Below are 26,310 nucleotides of genomic sequence, written 5' to 3'. Positions count from 1 at the left end.
GAGCTGCAAAATACTTATGGAAACCATTGGTTTTTCTAAAATTTCAACTGGTGTAATGTAAGCAACGACTACAAGGAACAACATGACTCAAACGCCCTTACAACATTCTGGCCTCAACAGGCGCTGTTTCCTGATAGTTGTGCTTACGTTGCCTTACAAAACAACCCAAAGTCTGTTCACTGTGTTGTGTCATAATATCAGTCAGCAGCTAACCCAGAATTGTGGTCGAATGAAACGAATTGCTTTGCCAATGTTGCCGCGGCAGAAATCCCTCAAACTTTTAAGAAACGTATTTGTCGTTATAACCATATAACTAAAAAAGATGTGAGGAGTGAAAGCTACTTTTCGACTTAATTCATGACGTTGCGCGGTATTTTGTAATGTGCACATAATATACATGGCTGGTGGACTGAGAAAAGCCTTTGACGCTGCGCGATGATTAAGTCAGATTTAAAGAATTTTTCTTCCTAAAATTTTTAGCAAGTTTTCTATCTGGCAGCGAACGGTGAACATTGTAGTGTTCACTCCCCACTGTCAATGACAAAAAAATAGTCAAAATACGAAACGATATCTCAAACAATGCAGTCTGTCTGTGACATAAGCACTAGTTTTTCTCGCGAGTTCCTGTTGCCGTCTTTCCGAGCCGGATGCTGTTTGCACTGTTAATGAAGTCTTTAGAACTACCAATAGGAGCAAGCGATCGTAATGCTTTGTCCAAGAGCATTACAAGTGAACAAGAGTGTGGTGCAACAGAATATCCAAACTGTATCGCATAGTTGCGAGGCGAATGTTCTGTCTCTACACTAAAAAGCCGACGTTGAAATTCTGCCCAAGACGATTAAAACATTAGCTCCCGTAGGGAACATGAAGCCCGGTGTCTCATGTGACAGGAGGTGTCACGGAGTACCAAACCAAGTAGGTTACCCTGGGTGCAGTGAGTACGACGCCCTCGATGGTTGTTGAATGTATGTGTTACAGTACTTGGTTTAACTACTTTATCTGTCTATTCATGTTCTATTGATCCCTAAACCATCTGGTATATTTGTGTATCGCTATTAACTTCTTAGAATGTAGTTAGACCAGACATAGTTCTACTCTGTGCTTCTCAGCCAGCGTTGTCACGTTAATTGCCTAATGTAGGCCACCTAACAACTATATATACAGAAAATCCCGGGAAAACAAAATGAACGCATATTTATTGATTGGAGTCAACTTTAAGTAAGCAAGAACGTCGTTTAAGTATTCAGCATAAGCGGTAAGTTAAAAACATAAGCCTCCGGAACATCCGCAAAAAGTATGTTAACAATTGTATCAGAGATCATCGCAAGGCAGTGCCTTGTATTTTTCTACAGGTGTGCTACACACATAATGAAGAAAATACATCAGTACATTCACATACTTTCCACGGTAAGCATGCATCAATTATAAAAACACCGAAAGAAATGAAGAGAATTATCAAGGCTGCAGCAGGTCTGGTACTTTTGAAGTAAAGGTATCTATAAAATTCCAGTGGGCTCCCAAACTGTTCAGCAAGGCAGTGTGGGTTTCAAAATACGTTTCATTTTCCAGGTCAACATCAATCAGAGGGTTTGGATCTGGAGAAAAAGATAATACAAAACGAAGGCTATAATTCCATTTAGCTGTTCCGGTCACATATACATTATAGTGCATGGTGCTTGGAATCTTACCCTCGAGCTTGTCTTCTTGTTGTTGCTGCTGTTGTAGCCTTGAAGCCTGATAATGGGCGGTCGAGTTGTACTGTTCCGGTTTCTGAGAATTAGCATTTGCAACCTGCTGCTGTTGTTGTTGTTGTTGTGCTTGTTGGTAGTAGTTGCCATACTGCTGCATTTGCTACAAAAATGTCAATAAATAGACCGTGGTTAACTGGTAATATCTACATGTATACTGAAACAGATTTATTCCTGCAAAACACAGTTATACATAGAATACCGAGTGTACTTACAGGGTAATTATAGTAGCTATTGTAGTACTGTTGGTAATATTGGTACTGGTCTGTATACTGCTTCACCCACTGTTGGTTGTAGTGTTCAGCAGTAGCTGAGTTCGTAGAATTTGAGTCCGAGTTACTACCAGCTGTTTTTCTGCAACACAAGAGTGGTGTTAAACAGTATCATAAATATGGCTAATTCATGTAAATGCAAATAGTCACATACAATATACAACATACCCTTTGGGAGTTGCAACACTAACTCTGATTGCTTTTGAACCAAGACCTCTTGCACCCTGCATTTCAACTAAGGCACGCTTTTGCTCAACTTCGCTACTAAAGCGAACAAAGCCATAACCTCTGCAAGAAAAAGATTCGTAATTAGGAGCACACTCCTTGTGGGTTTGCTTGTTGCTAAAGTTTTTCCTGGCAAAAAATGACTCTGAATGCAAGCTGCAACAGTAAGTCTTGGATTTGGACTGGTTTTAGGTTAACTTGAAACAGGCTCTAATCGCGTAACGGTGGTGAAAATAAGCGCTTTTTGTTGGACCGTTCTAAATATCAAAATAAACACATTTCCATTGTGGCAAACATTAACAAAACAAATCCCATCATTATGTATATGAAATCTCATAACTTTCATAAGGAATTATGAAAAGTAATCACAGATTAAAATAAGTCCAGTGCTACAATTTACAAATGTGAGTGTTTTTGGAAAAAAAGCAATAAATTTGATTAGCGGAAAACAAGAGCGACAAAAGAAAGACACTTCTTCTAAAGTGGTGTTGCTCTTTTTGAAAGAGCACCTTGCCTAATTCTGAGAATTCACATGAGCAAGTTGAACAATCGTTTAGAATTAAAGCTACGTGTAGATAAGCCAACATAAGGTCTATACCTTGACACACCCCCTTCCTCATAAACAATCTTGGCTCCTTTTACGGACCGAAATTTCGAAAGAAAAAAATCTTCCAACTTGTCATCTGTAACTGATGGGTCCAAGTCACCGACAAACACAGAATAGGAAGGTCTGCGAATACAAACAACCTTCAAATAGGTACAGATTGATTACAGGTGGTATACCGGAGTATGGCTTATGACATCCTGGTACCCATAAAACCACAGCTCGGTAGTTCAAGATCCATCCAAATATCATTATGCTGCTCAGCATTGCGGTTGAATATCTATACCTTGCGCTTTGTGAAATCATATTAAAAAGAAGATTGAAATTAAAACAAGAAATCACGTTCTCCGAAATTTTGAACCTCTGGGAGCTTTGGCTATCTCTGTAACAAACTTACCCAATATCCCAAAGTTTTCCAGCTTGAGAACGGTTCAATCGAAATCGCTTCGACTAAAAATAAAATATATAAAATTTTAACCAGAGTTGTAAAACAAAAACTTAGCCAACAATCGTCCAGTTTTCAATTTTGAAAACATAAAACAGCATACTGCTGAAAAACTAACAGGTGTAACTCCTGGAATTGTTGTTCCATTGACCAGCTTCAGCACTCTTTCAGCTTCACTCTCAGTTGCAAACTCAATAAAGCAGTAGCCGGCTGGCATTCCATTGTCCTTTCTACACAACAAAATTGAATTAGTCACAGTTAGCATAACATCAGCAGTGGAGTGGACATATCATGTAATACATACCTTCTGATAACCTTTACAGACGCAGGAAGACTAATATTTTGGAATATTCGACCAATAAAGGCTTCATCCATATTTGGATCCAACTGTGTATAAATATGAAGTGTTATCAGTATGCTATTACCCAGGAAATTAAATAGCACTGGCATCAGGTGTGGTCAACAGAAGTATTGCATTTTGATACCACAGTTTACCTGACACCATTCTAGGTTACCACAGTCTGACAGTAAACAATGGAATGCCGCTTATTGGAAAGCTTTAGATTATTCGATTAAGTCTTGAAAATCATGTTAAAAATATTGCGGAATCCGCATCTATTTTTACAGGTATTCAAGTAAAAAGCAACGAACTGAAACCTAAAAACAATTATCACAAATTGTTTGCATGAAGATAGTGTTAATATTGAACAATTGCTTCGTATTTTGCAGATCGTAAGAGATTCAAATGCTACACTTAAATTTCATAACAGCATTACGTATGACTCACATCGCCCATCCACAAAGATCGAGACATTTTGAAAATTTAATTTCTGCAACAAACTTGGCTATTTCTAGTTTCTACGAAACTTCGTTTAAGAGATTACCGCCGATAAAACTTTTTAGCGTCATTCACATAAAGCAAGCTGCGCTCTGAATCCAAAATGGTGTGTTCCAGGTATAAATAATTCATATAATTCTTCTTAACATTTTTGTTTATAATCAAACTGACGTTAAATTTACGTGATCTGTATTTACTACATTTCAAAAAAATGTACATTATTGTTTTTTTACACATTTAATAAAAAATTTTAGTTTAACTTATAATATTCATAGTAAAGTTTATCGCCATGTTAGATTTAAATTTAAAATCCATCATTAAGATTTTTATAATTAATTTTCTTTTATTTTCACAAGGATCGTAGAAATCAACGATTTTTGATGAACCAATATGGGGGTTCCCAATCATTTTTATTTCTTGCATCCGGTAGGAAACAGTTAATTGTAGCGCCCTTTGCGTTCGTTGAATACAGCTTTCATCTAACAAAATTATACACTTTGCTTAAACTAACAACAAATTCCTTCCGTGAGTTTTTGAAGATCTTGGTAAGAACAAATCGGCTAGGGATACAGCCTAAACAGTTAAGAAGTAAACCAACTCCGGCATTGAAAGTTTGTACTTGCATGACATAAGTAGAAGTTCTTTGTAGACATATTTACTGTTATTTTGATCAAAATTCTATGATGTGCCGGCCAATCCTTCTTTGACTCTTATCTTATCTGAGTGTTTAACGTCCAAATAAACTTTAAAGTAAAGTTATTAAAATTTGTTCTAGTTTGGATTGAGTGCCACACAATGACAAAACGTTTTTGTTTATTTCAGTTCAAGGAACAGTTTCAAGATACTTCCATTAGAGAAGCTGACAAAAAAAGCCCAATAGCACTTACACCTGATCAATTCTGTGCTAGTCCTAACACAATTAATTATCACCCCCAAAAACCGACCAAACGATCTAAAACAAATGCAGTGGCATAAAATCAGTTTGCTGTAGCAACAAAAACACTAAAGAACGCAGCTGAAATAGTCTTCGACAAACAGTATACCGCTTCAACATTTTCTATCTTCCGAACTTCCTAGGCAAATATTGGTCACAATTTATAAGCACATTATGGTTCGCCGTTGCTCCACCCTGTGACGGATGAAAAGCCCTGGCCTCATTTTCTCCTCGTGAATATCTTCGTCCACCTCGTGGTTTGTGAACAGGAAACCGGTCTGAGTTGGAGACATATCTTCGTGGCTGAGCCTCTTCAAAATTGTGGGAATTATGTGGACTTCCGTGGCGGTTTCTGTTGCGTTTACGAGGGATAAGCTCCTCCTGGGTTGATGACCTCGTTCTGCTTGATCTTGTCTCCTCTTTTTTGCTCCGGGGATCTTCTTCTAAAACATTAAGAGCAGATTTCAAAGTGGGATTTTTGATGAAAGCATCAGCGACGGAATTTAAAGAACCTTTCGCAGCGGCGCTTGAAATTTTTCCCTCCACAGTTTTGTGGGCGTTTTTAATGTATGACGTGAAGTGGGGGTCACATTTGTCATAAAGGTCTCTTTTTGGGGAATGATATTGTTCGAATCGGCGTCTGTGATCGCCAACATCGCGTGGTGAAAACTGGTGTTTGCGACTTCTTTCATACCGACCTGATCCATCGGAATCTTCGTGATGGATTCTTCTCACAAGTGGAGGACTGCTTCTTTTCCTTCGATCAAAACCTCTCCTATCTTGAACAACATCTGGACATCTCTGTTGCATCACTTGATCGGAATGTCGCGGGGCACGATCAGACTCATAATTTACACTGCGTGACGACGATCGTGAATGGCCGCCATCACCGTGATGTGACATCTGCCCATGACCATTTTCGCTTCTGTTTCGGACACTTCTATGGCCTTCTGAATATTTCCCACGAACAGGAACACTCCTCTCTGTCTGTTGTCTTTCGTTTTGACTGTAGCTCCGATGCAACTCGTTTGACCTTTCACGACGTGAGCGATCACGGTTTTTATCATATGAATTACTTGGAGCATCATGTGATTCTCTATGACATTCACGGTTTCGAGCAATATCTTTCTTTTGATTGGCAGACAATCTCTCTTGAGATCGAAAATCATCACTTGAAGATTCAAAACCTGAGGCAAAAAACAAGGTAGTCTTAAAGTAAAGATTTAGAAACTCTAAGTTTATGAAAAATTTGGAAAGTGGAATGGTAGCGAACCTGGACTTCCACCGCGCTCATCTTTGCGTCTGAAATTATAAGAAATATTTTCAATATTTTTGAAATCTTATATCGCTATAAGCACACAATTCTAAACCCAGACCTTCTCTTGGTGTCTAGTTTCTTCTTCTCGGCAAATAAAAGTTCCATTTTGTCCACTTCAAGCTGTCATACAAAAATGTCTTCAAAAAGAGAAAATAACTTGTATTCCAAAGACACATTATGTTTTACTTATTTAGAATGAACTCAAGATGCAAGAATTTCAAACCTTTCTCAGAGCTTGTCCTAGCTTTGTTTCCATCAACTGTTCAACCGAACTCATTTTCTTGTGAGATCCCATATCTTTTAATCTGTGGATTACAAAAAAATATCAGAGTAGAAAGTTTTAAGCTTCTGAGGAAATGCAGCGATGCTACCAAATAAAATGAATTAGTCAAATTAAGATACAAATTTTACATAACTTGCTCTATAGCTCCGCTAAAACTAACTTGATCAAGCTTTTTTGAAACTTCTTTTCCTCACTGGAAAGGTCATACAGGGTCTTTCGGCTTGTCTCCGGCATTTTTCTTATCGTGTCACAATGGAGCTGAGAGACTTTGAAATCTTCGAGAAGACTTTTCATAATCATTTGATCATTGGAAGCAGATCTTCTTGATTCAGTCGACATCATTGGAGAAACTTCTCTGTAAGATTTTTCCCTGAAAGTACAAATTATAGCTTTGCAAATCCGTGAGTACTTGGAACATTTCTTAAAAGAGTTATTTATTTCCAGCTAATCAGCACAGCAGAGAGCAGTAAATAGCAAATGTAAGTAGTAAATCAGCGAAATAAAAGGAGTATCGTAGGACCCACTTTCGGCTTCTTGAGGGGGAGCGATTCATCTTTTCTTGGGAAAAACTCCTCCGCTGATGTCGGGAAGATTTCGGCGGCGAACGTTGGATTCTTTGGACTTCTGCTGAAACGATAGCAAATTATTTAATCAGGAATTTTTTTTCATATGGCAAGTAATCAATCATATTTAAACCAAGATCTGTATCGGACAAAGCAAGAAATGCAAAAATATTGTTGTTATGATTTTCTTGACACACGATAGTCTATTTCTCGTATTAGCATGCAAAGCCAAGAATTGCAGACAGCGTTAACATTCAACACAGGCAACTCGCCTTGTTCGGCCTGTAATATAAATCTCTCTTTCGCGGCCAGCATTTTTTCTCTTTGTGCTAAGCTGGCAGCTTTTTTTTGTAACTCTTCGTCGATGTCATCTGAGCCACCCTGACTGCCTCTGTAACATGATATCGCAATCAACACATCATAAACATATTGCAGTGACGATCACGTTGCAATGTAACAGTCTAGATACTAGGAGCTGGCTATTACACTACTCTTTGCAATGTCAAAACTCTCTCATACCTCCCGTCGTCATGCACTGCACCTGGACTATCACCATTGGTTGAACTGGAGTTGGGGACACGAACCTGGACATAAACATAGAAATCTAAATTTGCACTAAACACACAACAGAAAAAAAACGTTGAACTATGTAAGTATGAAACTTTTAAACTTTACATATTTAATGAAGCAAATTAGACATTGGAATAAAGTTAGTGAAGTCAGACAAATGGTGGCACCCGAATTGTTCCAACATTCTCCACACCACCCTCCTTCTCCATAATCTGGTACGCGGCGTCCCTGACCGATTTCTGCGAGATCGGTTTGTTGTCAGAATTTGGAAAGCTGGTGATATCGCGGTATATGTTGTAATGACGATCTTCCTGATTTGATGTAAGAAGTATTGTTATCACAAATATTTCGTTTTAAAAATGACAACAAAAACTTGACAAAATAAGACTAAAATAAAAGAAATAGCAAGACTTACAATATATTTTAACATATGTTTCTTGCTAAATAAATGTCTGGTTATGCCTTCAACATGGGATTCCAATTTGCAAAGATGGCAAGTGTATAAAGATTCAACGAAACTGACACCAGTTTGAATCCGTGAAACAAACTTTAAACCTACAAAGTTGTTGAATTTGAATGTTATTAATTTTTACTGCAAGCAGCGTTGACAAAAAAGTAAAATCATCATAATTCCACTTGTTACATTTACTCAATGAATGGGGTAAAACAGTAAATGTTACCAAGCAAAGGTTCAGATCTTGCGATTCGTGTTAAAACATTGGACAGGTCGTCGTCATTTCTGGCATCTTTGATACTCGGCATCAAAGTAACCAACGTCCGATTTTCTACATAAAAAGTTAACAGTCAGCCTCGATCTTTATAAACCAACATCAATGAGATGTCAGCCAACAATAATTTGGTGCAATACAATATAGAAAGCAAAAACATAACAACACACAGCAGTATTCAACAATGTGTCAATACTTTTAGAAGGACAATGTGCTACACAGGAAATACATATATACTATGTTTAACAACTACAAAGATAATATCGGTAGATACTAAATTCGAGAACAATACAAATGACAAACTGCAACATTGTTGTCAAAACACAAAGCTAAAGCTTTCACAAATCCTATTCCACCTAGCCCTATTCTCAAGCTGCTACATTTTGGCAGTAGTAGCAATCACATTTCAGCATGAGGCCGTGATCACCATCCTGACTTCATGCAAATAAGCAGTATTTCCATGAAAACACACATGTATCTTCATGACAGTACAATCCTCCTTTGTCATACTAGTGAATATGTTTAACATACAAAGCACTTGCTTCAAGCAGTGCTGCAGTTCCAGCTGCAAAAACGGATTCTAAAAATGGTTTACAACAAAACCTCTGCAACAATATTGTGTGTAGTTGTTGCTTCTGGTGAGTTTATCGTCCACTGGCAAACACCAGGAAATCAGCAATTTGCGTCTTCCAGGAAGAGTTTGGAGATGAACTTTCCTCTCGTCTCGATTCCAACGTGATGACCTTCGCAACGTGATAAATTTCTTCACCATTGACACACTCCTAGTAATCCACGTTCATTAGCTTAATGCAGGTTAGAGTCTTGAAAATTCCAACTTTCTTGCAAGTTAAAGGGGTCAAGGAACAATGTCAGGTCTTTACGGTGAATGAGGCATGTTGATGCTTGCAAGATTTTCTTAAAGTGTCATCATCAGGATCATTTCAATATTCAGTGTTGTTCGTTAAGTTTTTGTTTCTTCATTTTTTTAAGTTTCCAAATTCGAAGAACAAAGTTCTTTAATTGCCTGCTAAGTGCTACAGTTTGCAGTAAGATCAGTTGACATCATTGTACACAGTCACCCTGGCTGTCATCTCTTCTTGCTTTCCAAGTGAGAAGAAGATTGAAGGATTTTCTTTCTGGAGCTTCTAGGATTTCATGATGAAAATTCCATGCACCATCAGATAACATTTTAAAAAGTTTTAACTGGAAAGAAATCCAATGGAATTGTTATGCAGATGAAGCAACGGATCTTCTGCAGTTTGGTGCCTTAAAAGATTTCAGTTCAGTGTGTGCATTATCACAATATTTAAGAGGCGCTAGTTATCTCACATCATTAGTGTGATTGCATCGCATGATCTTGCAAACACTGTAGCAACCCACTTGTCCATACAAATATGCTCCTTTAGAAAAGCATTTCACTCTGTAGAGCTGACCAGAAAGCAGAAATATCCCACAAACAAAATCAGTGATTGCACTGCGTTATTTACTTATCATCTTTGAAGAACTTTGAAGAACTTTGTCTTGGCGTTGATATCATAAAAAGGAATTGAGAGCATCTTCAGCATCTTCTTTTTCATAACAGTTGATGTCTTATTCTTCAATGAAGTGCTGTAATATGCTCTCATGTCCAGTAGCCTATGTTTTTGTTGCGAAACAATTCCGTTTCTTGAAAAGATACTTTTGAAGAGCGGAAACACTCTTGTCTTAATATGAATCATCAGAAGCAGTTCAACAATGTTTTCACCATGGTATCCCGTTTCCTTGCATAGACATCCAAGGTGGTTTCTGCGTCCTTACCACAATATGAGCTGTCAAGTAATTTTCCTTGGAAAGAATTGTTATTGCGTGATAGACTTTCAGGAATGTCGCCACAGAAAAAAAATATTGCATCATAAAACCAACTCAAAAACAAATAGAAAATATGACGAGCATTTAGGTAGCATCTTAACCCACAGCTGTCCACGAGGTTCCTTGAAATCCACTGAATTAAAACTTTTTAGACTGCTACATAACATACATTGGAATCTCGTCGTAGCAAGTACAAAAAACGACGTCAAATTGCATATAATACGACAAATCTATGAGTCCCAAACACAAATATAAAATGAAGTCACTCATGAATTCTGATAAAATGCGACACCACTTGTTTCACGAGCGCAGTATAAAGGGCCCGATGATTGCGTTATATTGGAGTTTCACAGAATAAAGATTAAACCTTGTTTTTAAATGCAAACAGGATAATATGTGGATAATTATACAAAAGTTTTTATAAAAATTTCGTGACTTTTTTAGCGATAGAATATACAGAAAATGATCAGAATTCTAACAAAAATTACAAAGTCCTTTCGAAAAATTTTTGCGGTACAAAATATCATGATCAGTGAATCTTTCGGTATGTCAATGATCTGACTTATAATACGAATAAAAATAATACAACTTTGAAATATAGCAAAAATATTGAACTGAAGACTTAATAAACTCAAGACTTAGTATACTCATGTCCCCAGGCCTTCAATTAATACATAGATTTAACTAGATCTATCAAAAATGAAAAAATTTCATTGCATCAGCCAATCAGTAGCAAAAACAACAATAGATGACACAGTGCATAAAAGAATGAAATGCAAAAAATCAGTGTTAAGCAGCAAATTGTGCAAATACTATTAACAATTGTAAAACCATATTGAAAACATGCATAAAGTTAAAAAAAGCCTTAGTTTGCAAAATATAAATTCAAGGGTGCCCTTACCGTTCTCAGCACTTTTAGGCTGAACTTTTTTATTCATCTGCAAATTGGACAGGTAGACTTAGTTATAATATGCAGATCAAAAATTAATAAAGAACACATTCAATAGCGATGCTTATTTTAAAGTCAATCCACAAATTTCCTCTTTTTATAACAAATCTCATCAGTTCCGCTGCCGAGTTATAACTTGTAATTCAAGTCATCTATATACATCTGATGGATTATTGGATATTTGTATGTTACAGACAACAGTGCAGTAATAAATTCATACATAGATTTGGAAAAAAATTCCAGACTTTGCTTTGTTTAAAATGAGCATCACTACGGTGATAAATTGCACATGAAATAGCGAGGGAAGACGTTAAAATTAAAATCATTTTATCTTGAAACTTGGACTTGAACGTCTTGAGCTTTTAATCAAGAAATGAACAACTTCACACCCTCTGCAGATGTCTTCTTCCATTAAGGTGAGCGTTGAATTCCGCACGATCCAAGCAAGAAGCACCACAAACCTTCCAAGAAGAAAATTTTCAAAACCAACAAACTAATTTGCTAGTTTCGCTGTAAATGGAGCCAATATGGGGATAGTGGCAACCTGGTTCCCGAATTTAAAACACGGGCCATAAACATGCGGCGTGGTTTGTCTACATGACCTCAAACATGGACCAATGGCTATCTAACCATTACATGCTACAAACTTCCAACCCAAATGGTTTATGGTGGACCTCAACCTTCTGTTAAGATAACAATCAACGAAGGCAGCCTGGTGGATATATGTTGTTGACTCCAGTACAGCTACTTATACACAAACCATGTAAAACACTAGAAATCATCATCGACAAACTTCTTTAATCTTCAACATTGCAAGAAGAAAATTCTTCCTTGATTTAATAAACTTTAGATTCTGCAAGTTAATCGCCGTTTGCTGAGCTTCATGCATTGCTGGAAGTGTTTGAGCAAATGGGGTAAGAATTTTACAAACAAGAAATTAAAGCGTTATAAAAATTTGCTCTTCATCAGTGATGCGTAACAACGCCACTCATAGAAATAATTATGCATTGAAATTACATCTTTATGGTTAAGATAACAAGTCAGTATATGTTATAATGCGATATCATGTAGTGTTACTTGTCAAAATGATGGTATCAATGACAATTACAAATGTAAAGTAGTTGCCTTAATGTGATAAGATACACATATCAACTACTGTTTATATTTATAACTACAATATTGAATGCATTAATAGATATAACAAACAAACACTAAATAACGCACTTCACAATGGAGCTTTTCTTTTTTGAACGGACTGGTCTCAGATTTCATTGCTTCCCAAGATTCATCTAATAAGTAAAATATGTCTAAATAAAACTCAAAATATTTTCTAAATATTTATAGTAACACACCAATGCACATAGTTGTTCGCTTGAGAATGACATACCAGTTAATTATAACTACCATTCGCGTGAAAAGCAAAAAAGTTCTATGTGAAAGTGAAAACATTGGTCGTATAGCACCATAGTCACGTAAGTGCACAAATGCAAGTGGTTTTAAACTTTCAACAGAACTACATACCAGTTAGAACCAAACTGCCTCCTTTCTTCCTGCTCCCACTTGCACCAGCAAATTCTGATTTTCTAGGTAAAGTACGTGATAATCCAGATGGCAGACCTATGGGAAAAAATCATTATAAAAAAACAGATTTAAATTCTGACATACACTCAGCAGTGCGACTGCCGTGCTATCAAGTTCAGGAAGTGCAGGCAACACAGAATGCATTCAAAGTGATTTCATTTTTGCCCCATTTTTATTTAGAAATGATTCGAAGTAAGAAAATTAAAAGCAGATGCATAGCAAGTATGGCTGCTTGTTATCCAAGGTGCTTTATGGCCTTTTCAATGCACAAGCAATCAAGCATGCATCTACTGGCTACTGCAGTACGGCATCAACATCAAAGAAAGGTAATAAAGTAAAGACGCACAGCAAGTACTTCGAGAAACTCAAATACAACCAACACTGCTTGACGCATTGGAAAAGCAAATCTGCCACAACTTACATCCAGTTGCGCGGTGAATAACCAAAAAGGTATATTATATGGAAGGGGTGGGCAAATGTATTCAATGGAAGAGCCATTTGCAGAAAATACAAGTACCAGAGAGCCTCAAAAATACTTCAACTGAACACTAACTCTTCGGATTCTATGTCTAGTGTTACGTCATAAACGAAATGCTGGCCTAAATAAGGAAAAGAAAAAGAGAGAAACGTTCATAAACGGTACTCTTGGTAGCCTTTACAATTTTTTTGGAATTTTACGATTCGACTAGAAGAGCTACAAAAAAAATGCTGGCGAGCCGCAGTTTGCCCACCCCTGGTATAGGCCCTGCTGTCTACAACTTTGAATTAAATTTTTGACACTTTTTATCCAAATGCTATACTTGTTCTAATTGAAATAAATTAAATCAATACTGTGAAAGATTGCGGGCCGCAAAAATTCTGCGCTGCATGCAGCCCGTTATATACTGTTAAACTGTTACTGTTAAACCACTGTTATATAGCAAAAATGTTTGTGGTGGATTTTCAATTGCGGAAAACATTGGACTTAGGTGTTTGATGGAGATTTCACCACTGCATACACCGCCATTACGAAGACATTTTGCTCATGTGGTTTTACTAAATACGTTGGTCAATGTTTAATTGCAAATTGAGAGTTTGTGTAGTTGATAAGAAGTCTACAACAACACGTAAGCGATGGAAACAAGTCTTACTGGTTATGATGTCAAGTCAAGTTACTAGTAGTGCAAGTCGGTAATTTAAATTATTATTGATTGGAATGAAACCATTTATAACATTGTAGTTCTCTATCACGAACTCATAAAAGCCGGTTAGGACATAGGAAATGCCTTGTACGCTGGAATTAAGCAAAAATATTAAAGGAAGTTGTTTAAAGAAAAAGAAGACTGGTTGCTGTCTGGAGAAAAGTTTGCATAATTTCTCAATATGATCCCACAGCAAATTGTGCGTGTCACGAAACTAAAAAGTGACTATTTTCTATGTATCAATTGGCCGAATGTTAAAGACAGGTTGTTAGTTTATGAAAATGGACCATAGTGCAAAGCAAGGCAACTGTACGATGTTATAAGAGTGTGGAAACATCCACTTTTGCCATTCTGTTTTTCTCCTAGTTTGTAAATGAAAATCAGAACAATGTCTCTCTTTTCAGAGATCACACATTTACTGCCAAAAAGGGGGCCACAGGCTTTGTGTTTGGCCTAACTTCCATTGCAGACTGCAATACGGAGCTGGTACATCACTGTCATCAAGCATCTTCGTAATCCCATTGAAAAGTACCAAGCTCTGCAGTCGACCAAAGTGAAAAGTGTGGCACCTGCATAGGTGCGTAGAAAACACACAACAAAATAGAAGTTGATCTTTTTCATCATTGCACCAATTTATAAACAAACAAACAAGGCAAATGAGCTTGTCCGAACATTAAGTTATACATAAATAAAAAAATAAACATAGAATTGAAGCATCTTGGTACGCTGTAAGACCAAAATTTGCGTCTGTGCACGCGCTATTTCTCTTGGAAAACTGCCAAACTTTGCAATCAGCCCAGTCCAGGAAATGGATCACAGGCAAAAGGATACGATGGAAAGTGCAGCACAAGCACGCAAAAGATTCATCAATATGCACACAGAATATTTTGCTCATCACTCCGACTAATAATAATCCAACAAAGAATTGAGGCTTTAGTGCATGCCAATATTTGCGTGTTTGCACATCTGATTTCTGGTTAAAAACTGTCTTATTTTTGAGTCGAGGCAAAATGTTAATTTAGGTTGGCTATTTGGGTTAAATTGCAGTTGCATTTAGATAGTAGAAGATAGATTTAAGGTAATATAGTATAAAGTTTAAGTTAGGTTAATATGTGGATGCAATTGCAAAGAAACCTAGCATGCCTATATTATAATACCAGCACTGTAATAACTTATGAAGGTGATAAAGTTCAGAAGTCATGTCGTCATGACTAAAAGTTCAATTCATGATAGCCTACATACCTTGATCATTATTCTTCCTTTCAATTAAATTTCTTACAACTCTTCGTTGCATGTTTTAAGTTATGGTAGGCTACCTATAATAGTCTAATAAGAAATAAATGTTTTGCTATAACCTATAGGCTATGCAGAAGCCCACAACTTCACAATTTGCAAATTGCTAAATAAGAGTAAAAATTTTGCCATAAACAAATAAAATTTGCAAGACTTTACTTGTAATGTTGGTACGTGCCTGTTTTCTTACTTTACTTAAAACATAAGCTACTTTAGTTCAACTGCTTCACATCTGGCTTAAGTGCTAAATACATTCAGTCAGGAAAGTGGGGCCGTACCCAAAAGTGAGGGCGCTATATCGCAGATAATTAATTTGCAGCTTGCTGTTGTATTATATTGTTTATTTTTCGTCGTTGTTTGTGGGGAAACGAAAAATAAATAAAGTCTACCAGTAAACAATGAGCGGGAGAAAGCAGAAAATTCCAAAGGCTTAAAACCTGTCAGTGTGCACGTATAATACACACTACTATAATGTGACCAACTGATAAGCAAGCCTGCTAAACCCAACATACGAACAAAAAAGTTAAAAAGAACAATAACAACGACAAAACAATGCCAACAAATACAAACATATGTAACAAGTTATAAAAAAATGGATACTGAGGCAGTGCGGTAATTTGGCCACAAGTAAGCTGATAACAAAGACAAAGGCTGGAAAACCAACTGGCTGTTTTCGAATAGCACCTTGTTGTTGGTTGCTGATCAGAGACTGACAGGTTGCTGTTCGTGACCTAATAAACAGCAGCTTAATTTTGGTTGCCAATATGTCACCGCATAAAATCGTAAGTTCGAAGGTATTTTTTACAGTTTCTTGTTAACCTTACTTAAATGTTAAAACATATGTGATAAATATATCAATTAATGTAATATAAAATTGTGTACGACATAGAATTCTCATCTATGGAATCAATAAAGCATAACACTGCGTGACGTAATCAACTGCTTTCCCTGTGCGTGCATTTTGATTCATTCAGTCCTTTTGGTTTTTACGTTCAACGCCGCAACAAGTCTTAATGCTGTTGCTGTCACAATGTTCTATCTTGATGTATTCGTTCAAAGAAGCTTCAAATATAATCAGATTATACAGTAGTCATTCCTGTGTCATTATTGCTGAAGTCTATCAAAGTTCACTGTTAAGATATACACAAGGAAACAGACTTTGTAAGAAAGTGGGCAAACCTTACAGGCTAAGGTACCATTATACCACTTTTCATTACACATATTAACCTAAACCTAACTTAGATCTACCTTCTAATCTACATCTAACTTAAATTATATCCTAAATGCCTAAAATCAACTTTTTGCATACCCATTCTCGGTACCTAACCGCCTATTGTTAACAAAAGGCTGCATAACCTACTTTCGTAGAAATAGTCACTCTGTTCAGATTTTCAACAAAATGTGCGGTTAATGTGGATTTTTTACCTGAAAGTAAGTGCGTCTCGAGCAATCACAGCCTGCTGTTATATGGTGGGGTCTTATTTTAACCATCTTGGTGCAAATAATACAGCATGATCTTAACTTTTCCTTGTGAGTATATTAATATAAGTATTGACATTGGCATCTGTCTTTTCTTTGTCATTTTTGGTTTTAGCTTTTATTTTTGTTTCAACTTAACATGATCAGGTTTAGTGGCCGTGCTAACCTTCCAACGCTGTAGCAAAACTGTAATTTATACTTTAATTCTTAGTAAGTGGTTCGATACAGGGTTTCGGTACTTTTCGAAAAAACTACCAACGGTGCCGGTATTGGTACAGAAAAAGTACCGCGGTACAGTAATTGGGTACTGTTGTACCGCGGTGCTACCAACCTCTATCAACAATAGCAGGCTGCTGTTCAGAAATATTTTAGCATGTGCTCAGTTAAAACTGCTACTGCGGACGGGAACCAATCACCAGGTAAAATTGAAGCAAGTTAGAGTTTTTCGGGTGTTTCATGGCACCTCCTGTGTGTGGTGTGGCACCTAAACATCCCGTCAAACTGTAGGTGAAATGTAAAGGACAAAAAGGAGGGAAAGAATGTAATAAAATATTAATATTAACGAAAAACGTCTCAACCCAAATTAGTTCCAAATAAACATTGCTCGCATATATTAATGATAAAGAATACAATCTTGTATTGAGTGTTACTAGGGCGCAACAAAATCTCTGTCAAACAATGGTAACGGAAAAAAATTTTGGAGATGATTGTTCTACAAACCTTGACGTCACAAGCGTAATCGCATGGTTTGATGATGATCTTGTGACAACCAAACCACAACCACGTGATTCTATGTTACGACAGAAGCCTACGTGTGGAAAACATCTGCATCGGAAACGATCATGCGAAAACCTCGTCATCAGAAATGGAAAAAAGACCTTACCTCAATTGAACTGGTATACCTAAGAATTGGAAAACACACACGTGGGAATTGAGAGGCCAAAATTAGCTAAGATGGTGCAACTTTTCGAAGTCAACAACGAAATGAACAGAAGAAAGATTTATGAATTATAAAGAAATTACACAACCATAAAAATAAGAGAGGGATTCCATTTTAGGAGACTAGACGAGAAGAGAGAAAACCAAAAATTAATTTTCACAGTGAATTAAGTGCATTCAAGGCAAAACGTGATTACCACGGTTATAATATCGGGCGACTGGAAGTTGTAAATAAAAAGTGTTTTTCTGTTTGCTGCTGTTGTGTTCATTTCCTTGCAGGCAATTAAATCAATAAGTAAGTGTGCGCTAAATTACATTTGCATAATGATGCAAACGAAACAATCTACTTTCGTGGTTCGAAGAGAGAGACTCATCAGCCAACAAAGGAGGTAGCCAAATCAAAGACAGCTATCAATTGTGGCTATTGGTGGACATTGCTTAAGTCGTAATAAATAATAGTGACACTATAATTACGTCAAATACGACTAGGAAACCAACTTAAATCGTCATAATCTGGCTTAATGTGTCTAGATTGTTTGGTCAAAAGTGTCTTTTTCAGCTCGGTCTACATGCATCTACTGATATTGGCCTGCGCCATTCTTATGCACAATTGACGTTTGATGTATAAGCGTTAGTGTAATATAGTGACAACTGGCTTGATTTTTCATCACCACGGCGCCTTTGACGAAAAATAGAATGATTATTTGATTGAAGCATTCGTGATTGGCGAGCGGAACCGTCACAGTCTAATCACAGATTCTTCAACCTACCATACCAACAAACTAAGTACTATGCTTTACACAGCAGTCAACCATATTGTGACAGTGAACGGCTGATTATATTAATGTGTCGATGTCAGATGGGGCTGCGGCATTTCTGACGTAATATTATACTCAATTATATAACAATAAATAAGGAAAGCGACTATTTCACCGTTTATGTAGGTAACGCAGCCCATAGTTAAGGTTAGGTTAGAAGAAATGTTATGCAAAACTTGATTTTAGTTAATTAGGGCATAACGAAATTAGATTTAGATTAGAAGGTAGATTTAGGTTAGGCTTATGTTACTATGTTATAACATTTAAGTTAGGTTAACAAGAAACTGTGAAAAATAGATCTGTGAACGCACGATTTTTTTCGGTGAAATAGTGGCCGCCAAAAATAAAAAGCGGAACATTAAATTTATGTTGCCCTACGTACTATCTAGTATTATCTAACTTGTGTTATGTATTTTCTATGGCTTGATAAGTTTATGGTGACTGAAAACAGTTTAAAACGAAGCTATAAGCTAATTAAACATGAAAATTTTTGAGGACCACGCTGAATTTTGCCACAGACCCGGCGGATGGTCAATTCGGCCCCGGTTGACCTAAAGAATTTTTGTCTGAAACGATATTTTAGCGATGTTGCTTTGAGTGGAATGATTTTATTTTAAGTACATTCCAAAAATAGCCTAAATGATACGTAGTTGAAGGAAAATCCGAGCTTTACAGAAACCCTGTGCGGACTACATATTATCCAATGGCCGGCTGTGGTTTGCTTATAAAATCGTAGATTCTTTTGTAGTGTCCATGTGCCGTAGCGGTTTTATTTAACAAAAGTCAAGTTCATAATCTTAGCAAATTAGCGGTCAAGTAATAGCGCGTCTCGTTCATTAGAGTAGTTATGCTCTTGTTATAAATCAGGGTGATTTATATTAGTCTTGGCCTTTACCGTATTTTTTGTGCTGTGGGTTTAGCGAATGGCGATTCTACGCGTTTTAAATAGCCCCTTAGTGATGACCTGGTTTATAAATACATTTGAAGTACCTTGCGGTTTCAAGTGGACGCTTTGTTGTCCAAAATTTAAAATGATATAAACATAACTCAGTCTTCAGTATTTTCAGCATTTTCCCATTGCCACTATAAAGACCCGAATAGCTGCTATGTGCCAAAACTGGTTTTAAGTAATGAAAAGGTTTTGATTGCTCTTGTGATGTAATAACTAGAAAACGTTATAACCAACTTGACAAGCGGGTAGAAAATATTAATCATTCTGGCTTTAGATTTCATAGCTGTAATTCTGTTTTTCTGTGGTTATTGGAAGCAGTTGAAAATGTTATAATCAAAAATTCTATATGTCAGCTATTCTATATGTTTCATAACATTTCAACGTTCTGGTCAAAGTGTCATGCGCTATATATCCTCATCTGTGCGCGCAGACACAAAAAATTCAATGGCTTCTAGCCTTCTACACAACGCGGCTGCAATTAATTCGTTAAGATTAAACAATCGTTACGGCTCGGGCGATGTAGTAAAGGTCCGTAGGTTGAATCGTCCTGGGTTGAATCGTCCGTGGGTTGAATCATCCGAGGTTGAATCGTCCGTGAGTTGAATCGTCTGTGGGTTGAATCGTTCTAGGTTGAAAGGTCCGTGGGTTGAATCGTCCACGGTTGAATCGTCTGACCAGCATAATAGAATAATGGTCGTGCGAGGCTATAGGTGCAATTAGTTGTCGAGCCAATCCAGCAGCTGTTATTCGGTTGTGGGCTTGATAGCCTGCTGGAGAGGTCGTTGTTAGGGAAACAGCACACGTTGCAATAGGAAGAGATTACGGTTTGTACGTTTAAGGCAACGTGGACAGATGATGCCGGGTCGGGTTCTGTTATACTTATTGGAGGAAGATGTGCTTAGCAGTGTGGATTTTTGTACGCAGGTAATTAATTGGATGATCAAGGTCACTTCAAAGAAATATATGACGAGTTTTGACAAGTCGCATATTCAAAATGAATGGGCTACATCTCTGCAGAAAAGAAGTCACTATCAATGCCCGCTGTGTGAAGATTAGGCCTACTGTACTCAACTGAAAGCGCAAGAGACGTAGTAATCTATTTTAAAGTGGATGCAAGTGTTATAGTAATACGCAGCGTACAGTCTTGTGCAAATTAATTGACTAATCACTAAAGTTATGTTTCAGTCCTTGCACAATGTATCAGGGGTGTGTTTGGGAATACAGTATCTCGTTTGCTGCAATTTCATTTTCTGATCAAACAATATATAAATCCACTGCATATTGCGTAACAATCGTAAAATGCGTTTTTTGACGTCATAAGTGATTTTTAAACCGTTTAGCCATGTTTCATAGTAAAACCATTTTCTACATAAGTAGTTGGGAATCAGGCTTGTTGATATTTCTGTGATTTAAAATAGCAGATATCAATCCAAGAAAGTGGAGTCGCATTCTTACTCTTTCAGAACACTTTGACTGTACCCAAACAGCTATTGTAAACATTGTGGGATTCAGCCAAAAGTCTTTGTCTCGGATTATCAAGCAACAGAAAGAAACTGGCTCTGTTAGTCCAAGACGAAAAGGAAAACGCGGTAAAAAGCCAAAAACTACCCCAAAAGATGATGCAGTCCTCGTTAGAAACAGCAAAAAGAATCCTAGGAAAACCAGTTTTGATTTACAAAAGAATTTAGCGCATGCCGGAGTTTATGTAAGCTCAAGTATACCGTGCGCCGCCGCCTGCTAAAAAGTGGTAGAACAACTAAAGAGCCGCAAAAAAAGCATCTTCTTACTCATAAAATGAAAAGAAAAACATTAGAATGGGCTAGAAAACACAAAAATTGGAAAGTAGAAGATTGGAAGAAGGTTTTATTTTCAGACGAAAGCCATTTTTTTGTTCAAGGAAAGCACAGCCGATTTGTCAGGATCAGTGAGGGTGAACAGCTCATTTCAATGAAGTTGTAAAATATCGAGCGTTTTAGATTAAGAAAATGTTACAAAATCGCGTTGTATCGTGCTTGGTTAGTATTTTGATTTATAATGTTGCACCGATAAATGAACAAGGTATTTGTGATACGGGATATACCTCCTTCTTGGCGGTGGACAGCTTAAGCTTATTTGTGTATACCAGTTAATATTTAAAATTATTTTGAAGCGTTAAAACTGTCTAAGTGTATGTTTAAGTATTTAACTCTTTTATTTACCGGGATATTGAAGCCAAACACGCATTATTATAAATCCATTACTTGCAACATTTATTTTATTTACAGATAAACTTAGCGTACCGTTAATTGCCTTTGGACACTCTATGTGCAGAGCGTACTCAGTTTGCTTATGGCTGCGCATGCGGCGGTAAGCTCTGGCGCAATCTGCTGAAATGAGGCAAAGGGAACGGAAGTAGTTGCAAAGATGTTGAAGAGGTTTCTTCGCCGTTACATCGTGCTTAGCATATTTCTTCTTGGACCATTTGTAATATGGTCGTGGAAAAACAAAAATCTATTCAACTACTCACTATCAGAGGCAGGCAGAAGCCAGGCACACAAAACAAAATCAGGTAAACAGATTGATGCTGTGCCCTCAATCGTGTATCATTGTTGTACGAATATTTATATGATTTAAATTTTATCGTCAGATATTACATTACTCCATAAAAAATATCAGTACTTAATTTTTTTAAGTAGGTTTTATCATGACGTAAAATATCTGTAACGTCATTATAGAGCAACAGAAAATTATTGAACAGTACAAATCAAGGTTGAACGCGAGGGAAGAGGCTTTGAAAGAAATTGCAATGCACAAAGAGGAAAACCCTGGGGTTTGAATATCAGTCTATTGTAGCTTAAAATAGTGATATAATGAAGCCTAGTTGTGTAAGAAAATTCATTAGTAATTGTAAATTTTTAACAATTTATTCTGACAAGTCGTGGCTTGCTTACGAGTCAGTCAGTCAGTCAGTCATGAATGAGTTACTTCTAGTAATTATTCGATCGTATTTCACAGCGCAAACAGCTCCCTCGCGTAATCTTAATCGGAGTGAAGAAATGCGGAACTGATGGTGTAGTAAGCTTTCTTGGACATCATCCTTTGATCAAGATACCCATCGAGGTTCAATCAGAAACGTTTTTCTTTAACAGTAAAGGATATTCGGCGGGTGCAGCAAGATACATGTAAGTTGCAGGTTTCAATATAACGCTTTGTATGAAATCTACATACATTATAGGCCAGAAATTGTTTACTTATGTACTGTAACAGCCAGTGCTGTCTAGCATACCGCATGTGCCATGTCACAGTGTCGGATAACGGAAATAATATGAATGAAAGTAAACTAACGCATTTGAATACATTAACAACTTAAACTAAATTAAACGGACAATAGGGTTGGGATTTCGGGACTAAATTTGAATTCCCGGGACTTTCAGCCGACAATCTCGGGACTTTTCGGGATTAACAAAGTCAGAAATGTACACATATAATCAAAACAAAACATGTTTATTTATTGTAATACTGACACAAAAAAATTTCGCCAGACTTTGGACTTTCTCTGTGAACTTACATCATCTAAATTAAACATTCTGATTGCCAAGACTCAGTGAGAACCAATTGCAAGCATATGAATACAGTTTGACTGAAAACTGATGCACAACGCCCAAACCAGTGCGATAAAAGCGATTGTTCAGCAGCCATTGCTACCCAATAGGTCGCATGACAATACTATGACAACACTTTGTGCCGAACCTAGCTACTGCAAAACTGTTTTAAAGAAATTTAATCCACATATCAAGCAATGCTGAACTGCCAAAACGTTAACTCAGAACTCCCGGGATTTCACCACAAAAAATCCCGGCATCGGGATTGGGATTTCCCGGGGTCCCAAACCTGACCGACAAATAACAACGTTGATATATGTTAAGCACAAAAATGTCATCGCACTACGCAGAAAGTATTGGTGTCGATTTGCCGTTTTGATGTTGGAAGTGCCATCAGTGTGACGGCTATGTGCTATGTTATGACTGATACAAAAAAATTAAAACGTTTGTTCAGATCTTTCTTCCCACCAACAAACGACATCGAGTGGGGAATGGAAAAGACCCCGGCGTACTTCGACTCCCCACCCTTTGATTTCCCTTCTCGTATCAAGGATATGGTTCCAAACGCGAAGCTATTGCTGATCGTATGCGACCCAACCAAGAGAGCTTTCTCTGATTACGTTCATGAGGTAAGTTACTCATACCCGGTTTGCTGCTTACTGCTTTTTCCACGCACGCCAATTGCAGACGTCACAAAGCAATGGTAAAAAGACATCTCATTTATGCTTCTCTTGTATAAGCGGATTTTAGTATCTTCAGACTCACGCTTGGGAGGTTTGTTGCCGCAAGTAGAAGGGCGATTAACGAGTAGTAGAAGCACGGTAAATAAGATATATTGTTTATGTCGATCTTCCGAGAAACTAAGGTATTTGCTGTAGAATATTTCCTTTTTACAGCAAATTCTTAAACGGACAGATGTGAAACGATTTGCGATGAAATCAAACACAACAGCAGCGCACATTACAACGATAGCCTATGATACAATAGCATATTACAGTTGTACACTCACTTTGATAACCATGTACATGTAACGTAAAAATATAATTACAACGCTAAATTAAAAAGCACTTGTTTTTGTTGCAAAATTATTGCGAATTTATAATTTTTTCTCTCGCTGGCATACAAAAATGGCGGCTATTGCAGTGAATTGAATGATGCGCCACCGCGTGACTAAATGAAATTACATCACACTGTTCCATATCGGGGAAAGTTACCATCACGGACAACTTTCTTCCAGCAAAGCTAACAAAAGATACCCGTGAATTTTTTGTAAGGTTCTATTTGTACAAGCTAATAAAACACTAGAGCGCACTTAGGTCTGATTTAGCAGCGGTTACAGTTATTGCCGCTTCTTTCTCGTTGATTAGCGGTAGCGGCTGCCAACTTACCTCAGCCACACCTAAGATGAAAACTTTACGGCTGACTTATATTATTACTGAAAGCATCATAATTAAGAAAAGAACATTATTAATCGATATTTTGATTTCTATGGTTTTGAGAAACTGTAAAACGTTTACTTTATTAAAGTGCACGATACTGGGCTTACGTAGCCACCATTTTCGTTCCTTGACTTGTTTTATTTTTTAAGAGAATGCGCCATGATCTGGTGAACGACACAATGATCGCTGAGTACAAGACATTTGACGACTATGTTGACCATTACTTGCCGATATTGGAGAAATTGATGATGAATACAACGTCTAATTTCACCACAGATCCTTCAAGTGACCTGAGAACGCAAAAGATGCTCACGGCGCTGCCTCACAAGGATTCAGCAGCAACTTTGATAAGTACTGGTCTTTACGTTTACCACATACACAGATGGAAGAGACTCTATAACCAGTCAAATTTCCTTACAATCGATGGAGAAGATTTCATGGCCAACACCGGCAAAGTGATGGAAAAAATTCAAGATTTCCTTAAGATTCCTAAACTTTTATGGAAGGAGGACTTTGTAAAAAATCCAGATACCGGATTCTATTGCTACAGAAAATTAACCGAGCAACATTTAAACCAGTCACGTGTGGAAACTAACAACGAATTGATTGCGTCATTACAATGTTTAGCCAAAACCAAGGGTCGCACAAGAAATGGTGCTAAAACTGCGTCTTCTAAAACGTTGGAAGAGTTGAGAAAGTTTTACCAGCCGTTTAACAAGGATTTCTACAGAGAGATGAACCATCAGTATAACTGGATGTGATGCTGTATAGAGGCTAAGCCAGTAGAGATTTGTGTTCATTGCAAATGCAGTTAGGACAATCCAACCAACGTCGTCTGTGAGTTTAATCGTCTCGGGTTGAATTCACCAACTAACATTATGCATCACACTCATATATGCAATGGCTGCGGTGATCTATTGCGCTCTAATTCTGCTGTCAAGATGTTACATTTCGTTTCTTGCTTCTCCAAAGCAAGGTTCGTCATTTTCATTTATTATTGTGTTTTATCCCTTACCAGAAGTGATTTCGCGTATAACTTAATCGGCAATTAAACCCTCTTTTAATTTGTATTGTACAGCCTATACGAAGTTAAACTGTGTATAAATAGTGGTGCGTTATGGGCTTATATATTCATGTTTTATGCATATGCTATCCTCTATCGTTATAACACCACTGTAGTTAACGTCTCGAATGTTTTAAGCCCTACGGTTTTGCTGCTTTTTCTCGTTTGTTGATTGTGTGTGAGTGTATCTTTCTTGTTTTAGCATCCAATAAGAAGGTTAGCATCATTCTTTTTCTTTCTCTACAGTTAATGGCGAAAAATGAATAATGCAAAAAAATACAATGATATGCGTTTGCGTCGATATAAGTTCATTTTCAAGAGTCCTCTCCTAGGTTTGGCATTGCAAAAGACAATTTATTTTAATAAACATGATTATTAGTTGAGCATTGAAGCAATTTTCATTCATCAGTTGCTTGAACACACCACCAGCTCGTCTGCTTAATTCTCGCTTTTTCAACTTATGGATTTAACTAATTATAGGTTTAGTGGCCGTGCTAGTTGTTACCAGCAAATATCAACGTTATTTCTCTTGAGCACGTTTTATGCCTTTTCGGCTTCGTCACTTTTTCCTGTTCATTGGCGTGTGTTAGTAACAGCTGGCTTGATTTTGCGTCCCCACCGCGCTTTTGGCCAAAAATAAAATGATTGAATCTATTGCG

General features: G+C 37.1%; 3 protein-coding genes across 7 annotated transcripts; 1 reads left to right on the top strand and 2 right to left on the bottom strand.

The window, feature by feature from the left end:
* Positions 1–1,179: 1,179 nt before the first annotated feature.
* Positions 1,180–4,242, bottom strand: LOC143450328 (tRNA selenocysteine 1-associated protein 1-like). 2 transcript variants are annotated; one of them, XM_076950830.1, is made up of 9 exons: positions 4,082–4,242; positions 3,599–3,681; positions 3,413–3,524; positions 3,247–3,299; positions 2,844–2,975; positions 2,189–2,308; positions 1,964–2,102; positions 1,689–1,851; positions 1,180–1,595 (listed from the first exon to the last, which is right to left on the bottom strand). In XM_076950830.1, exons 1-9 carry the CDS (start codon positions 4,106–4,108, stop codon positions 1,456–1,458), a joined length of 969 nt encoding a protein of 322 aa, XP_076806945.1. In that variant the 5' UTR covers positions 4,109–4,242; the 3' UTR covers positions 1,180–1,455. The 2 variants fall into 2 exon arrangements, with proteins under 2 accessions (XP_076806945.1, XP_076806947.1); XM_076950832.1 differs by lacking the exon at positions 4,082–4,242 and adding an exon at positions 3,790–4,075.
* A 686-nt stretch (positions 4,243–4,928) lies between these two features.
* Positions 4,929–15,510, bottom strand: LOC143448923 (uncharacterized). Of its 4 annotated transcripts, none has more exons than XM_076948871.1 (17): positions 15,330–15,510; positions 12,847–12,942; positions 12,550–12,614; positions 11,715–11,786; positions 11,278–11,314; positions 8,481–8,585; positions 8,216–8,355; positions 7,968–8,111; positions 7,750–7,814; positions 7,503–7,621; positions 7,192–7,291; positions 6,828–7,037; positions 6,608–6,689; positions 6,443–6,504; positions 6,340–6,368; positions 5,579–6,253; positions 4,929–5,509 (listed from the first exon to the last, which is right to left on the bottom strand). In XM_076948871.1, the coding sequence occupies exons 1-17, from the start codon at positions 15,379–15,381 to the stop codon at positions 5,190–5,192; spliced, it is 2,373 nt and encodes a 790-aa protein (XP_076804986.1). In that variant the 5' UTR covers positions 15,382–15,510; the 3' UTR covers positions 4,929–5,189. The 4 variants fall into 4 exon arrangements, with proteins under 4 accessions (XP_076804986.1, XP_076804987.1, XP_076804985.1 ...); XM_076948872.1 differs by having other exon boundaries at positions 5,765–6,253; XM_076948870.1 differs by having other exon boundaries at positions 4,929–6,253.
* A 5,433-nt stretch (positions 15,511–20,943) lies between these two features.
* Positions 20,944–26,302, top strand: LOC143450179 (heparan sulfate glucosamine 3-O-sulfotransferase 6-like). The gene is made up of 5 exons (XM_076950619.1): positions 20,944–22,116; positions 22,283–22,377; positions 22,563–22,729; positions 23,604–23,778; positions 24,738–26,302. Exons 1-5 carry the CDS (start codon positions 21,972–21,974, stop codon positions 25,347–25,349), a joined length of 1,194 nt encoding a protein of 397 aa, XP_076806734.1. The 5' UTR covers positions 20,944–21,971; the 3' UTR covers positions 25,350–26,302.
* The last annotated feature ends 8 nt before the right edge of the window (positions 26,303–26,310 follow it).

The sequence above is a fragment of the Clavelina lepadiformis genome, chromosome 3, assembly GCF_947623445.1.
Source record: "Clavelina lepadiformis chromosome 3, kaClaLepa1.1, whole genome shotgun sequence".
Lineage (NCBI taxonomy): Eukaryota > Metazoa > Chordata > Ascidiacea > Aplousobranchia > Clavelinidae > Clavelina > Clavelina lepadiformis.
Note: the sequence above shows the minus strand (reverse complement) of the source record. Positions and strands in the feature narration are given on the sequence as shown.

What these genes read in the sequence shown, in the direction of transcription:
- LOC143448923 (XM_076948870.1), bottom strand. Translation starts at nt 15,381, where the DNA reads ATGCAACGAAGAGTTGTAAGAAATTTAATTGAAAGGAAGAATAATGAT. An exon ending in AAGAAAAGCTCCATTGTGAA is followed by an intron (nt 11,787 to 12,549) that starts GTGCGTTATTTA and finishes TCTTCTTGGAAG; the next exon opens with GTTTGTGGTGCTTCTTGCTT. An exon ending in TATATTACAGGCCGAACAAG is followed by an intron (nt 7,292 to 7,502) that starts GCGAGTTGCCTG and finishes TCGTTTCAGCAG; the next exon opens with AAGTCCAAAGAATCCAACGT.
- LOC143450328 (XM_076950830.1), bottom strand. Translation starts at nt 4,108, where the DNA reads ATGTCTCGATCTTTGTGGATGGGCGAT. An exon ending in AGTGTTGCAACTCCCAAAGG is followed by an intron (nt 2,103 to 2,188) that starts GTATGTTGTATA and finishes CTTGTGTTGCAG; the next exon opens with AAAAACAGCTGGTAGTAACT. An exon ending in ACAAGAAGACAAGCTCGAGG is followed by an intron (nt 1,596 to 1,688) that starts GTAAGATTCCAA and finishes CTTTTTCTCCAG; the next exon opens with ATCCAAACCCTCTGATTGAT.
- LOC143450179 (XM_076950619.1), top strand. Translation starts at nt 21,972, where the DNA reads ATGTTGAAGAGGTTTCTTCGCCGTTACATCGTGCTTAGCATATTTCTT. An exon ending in GGCACACAAAACAAAATCAG is followed by an intron (nt 22,117 to 22,282) that starts GTAAACAGATTG and finishes ACGTCATTATAG; the next exon opens with AGCAACAGAAAATTATTGAA. An exon ending in GCGGGTGCAGCAAGATACAT is followed by an intron (nt 22,730 to 23,603) that starts GTAAGTTGCAGG and finishes ACGTTTGTTCAG; the next exon opens with ATCTTTCTTCCCACCAACAA.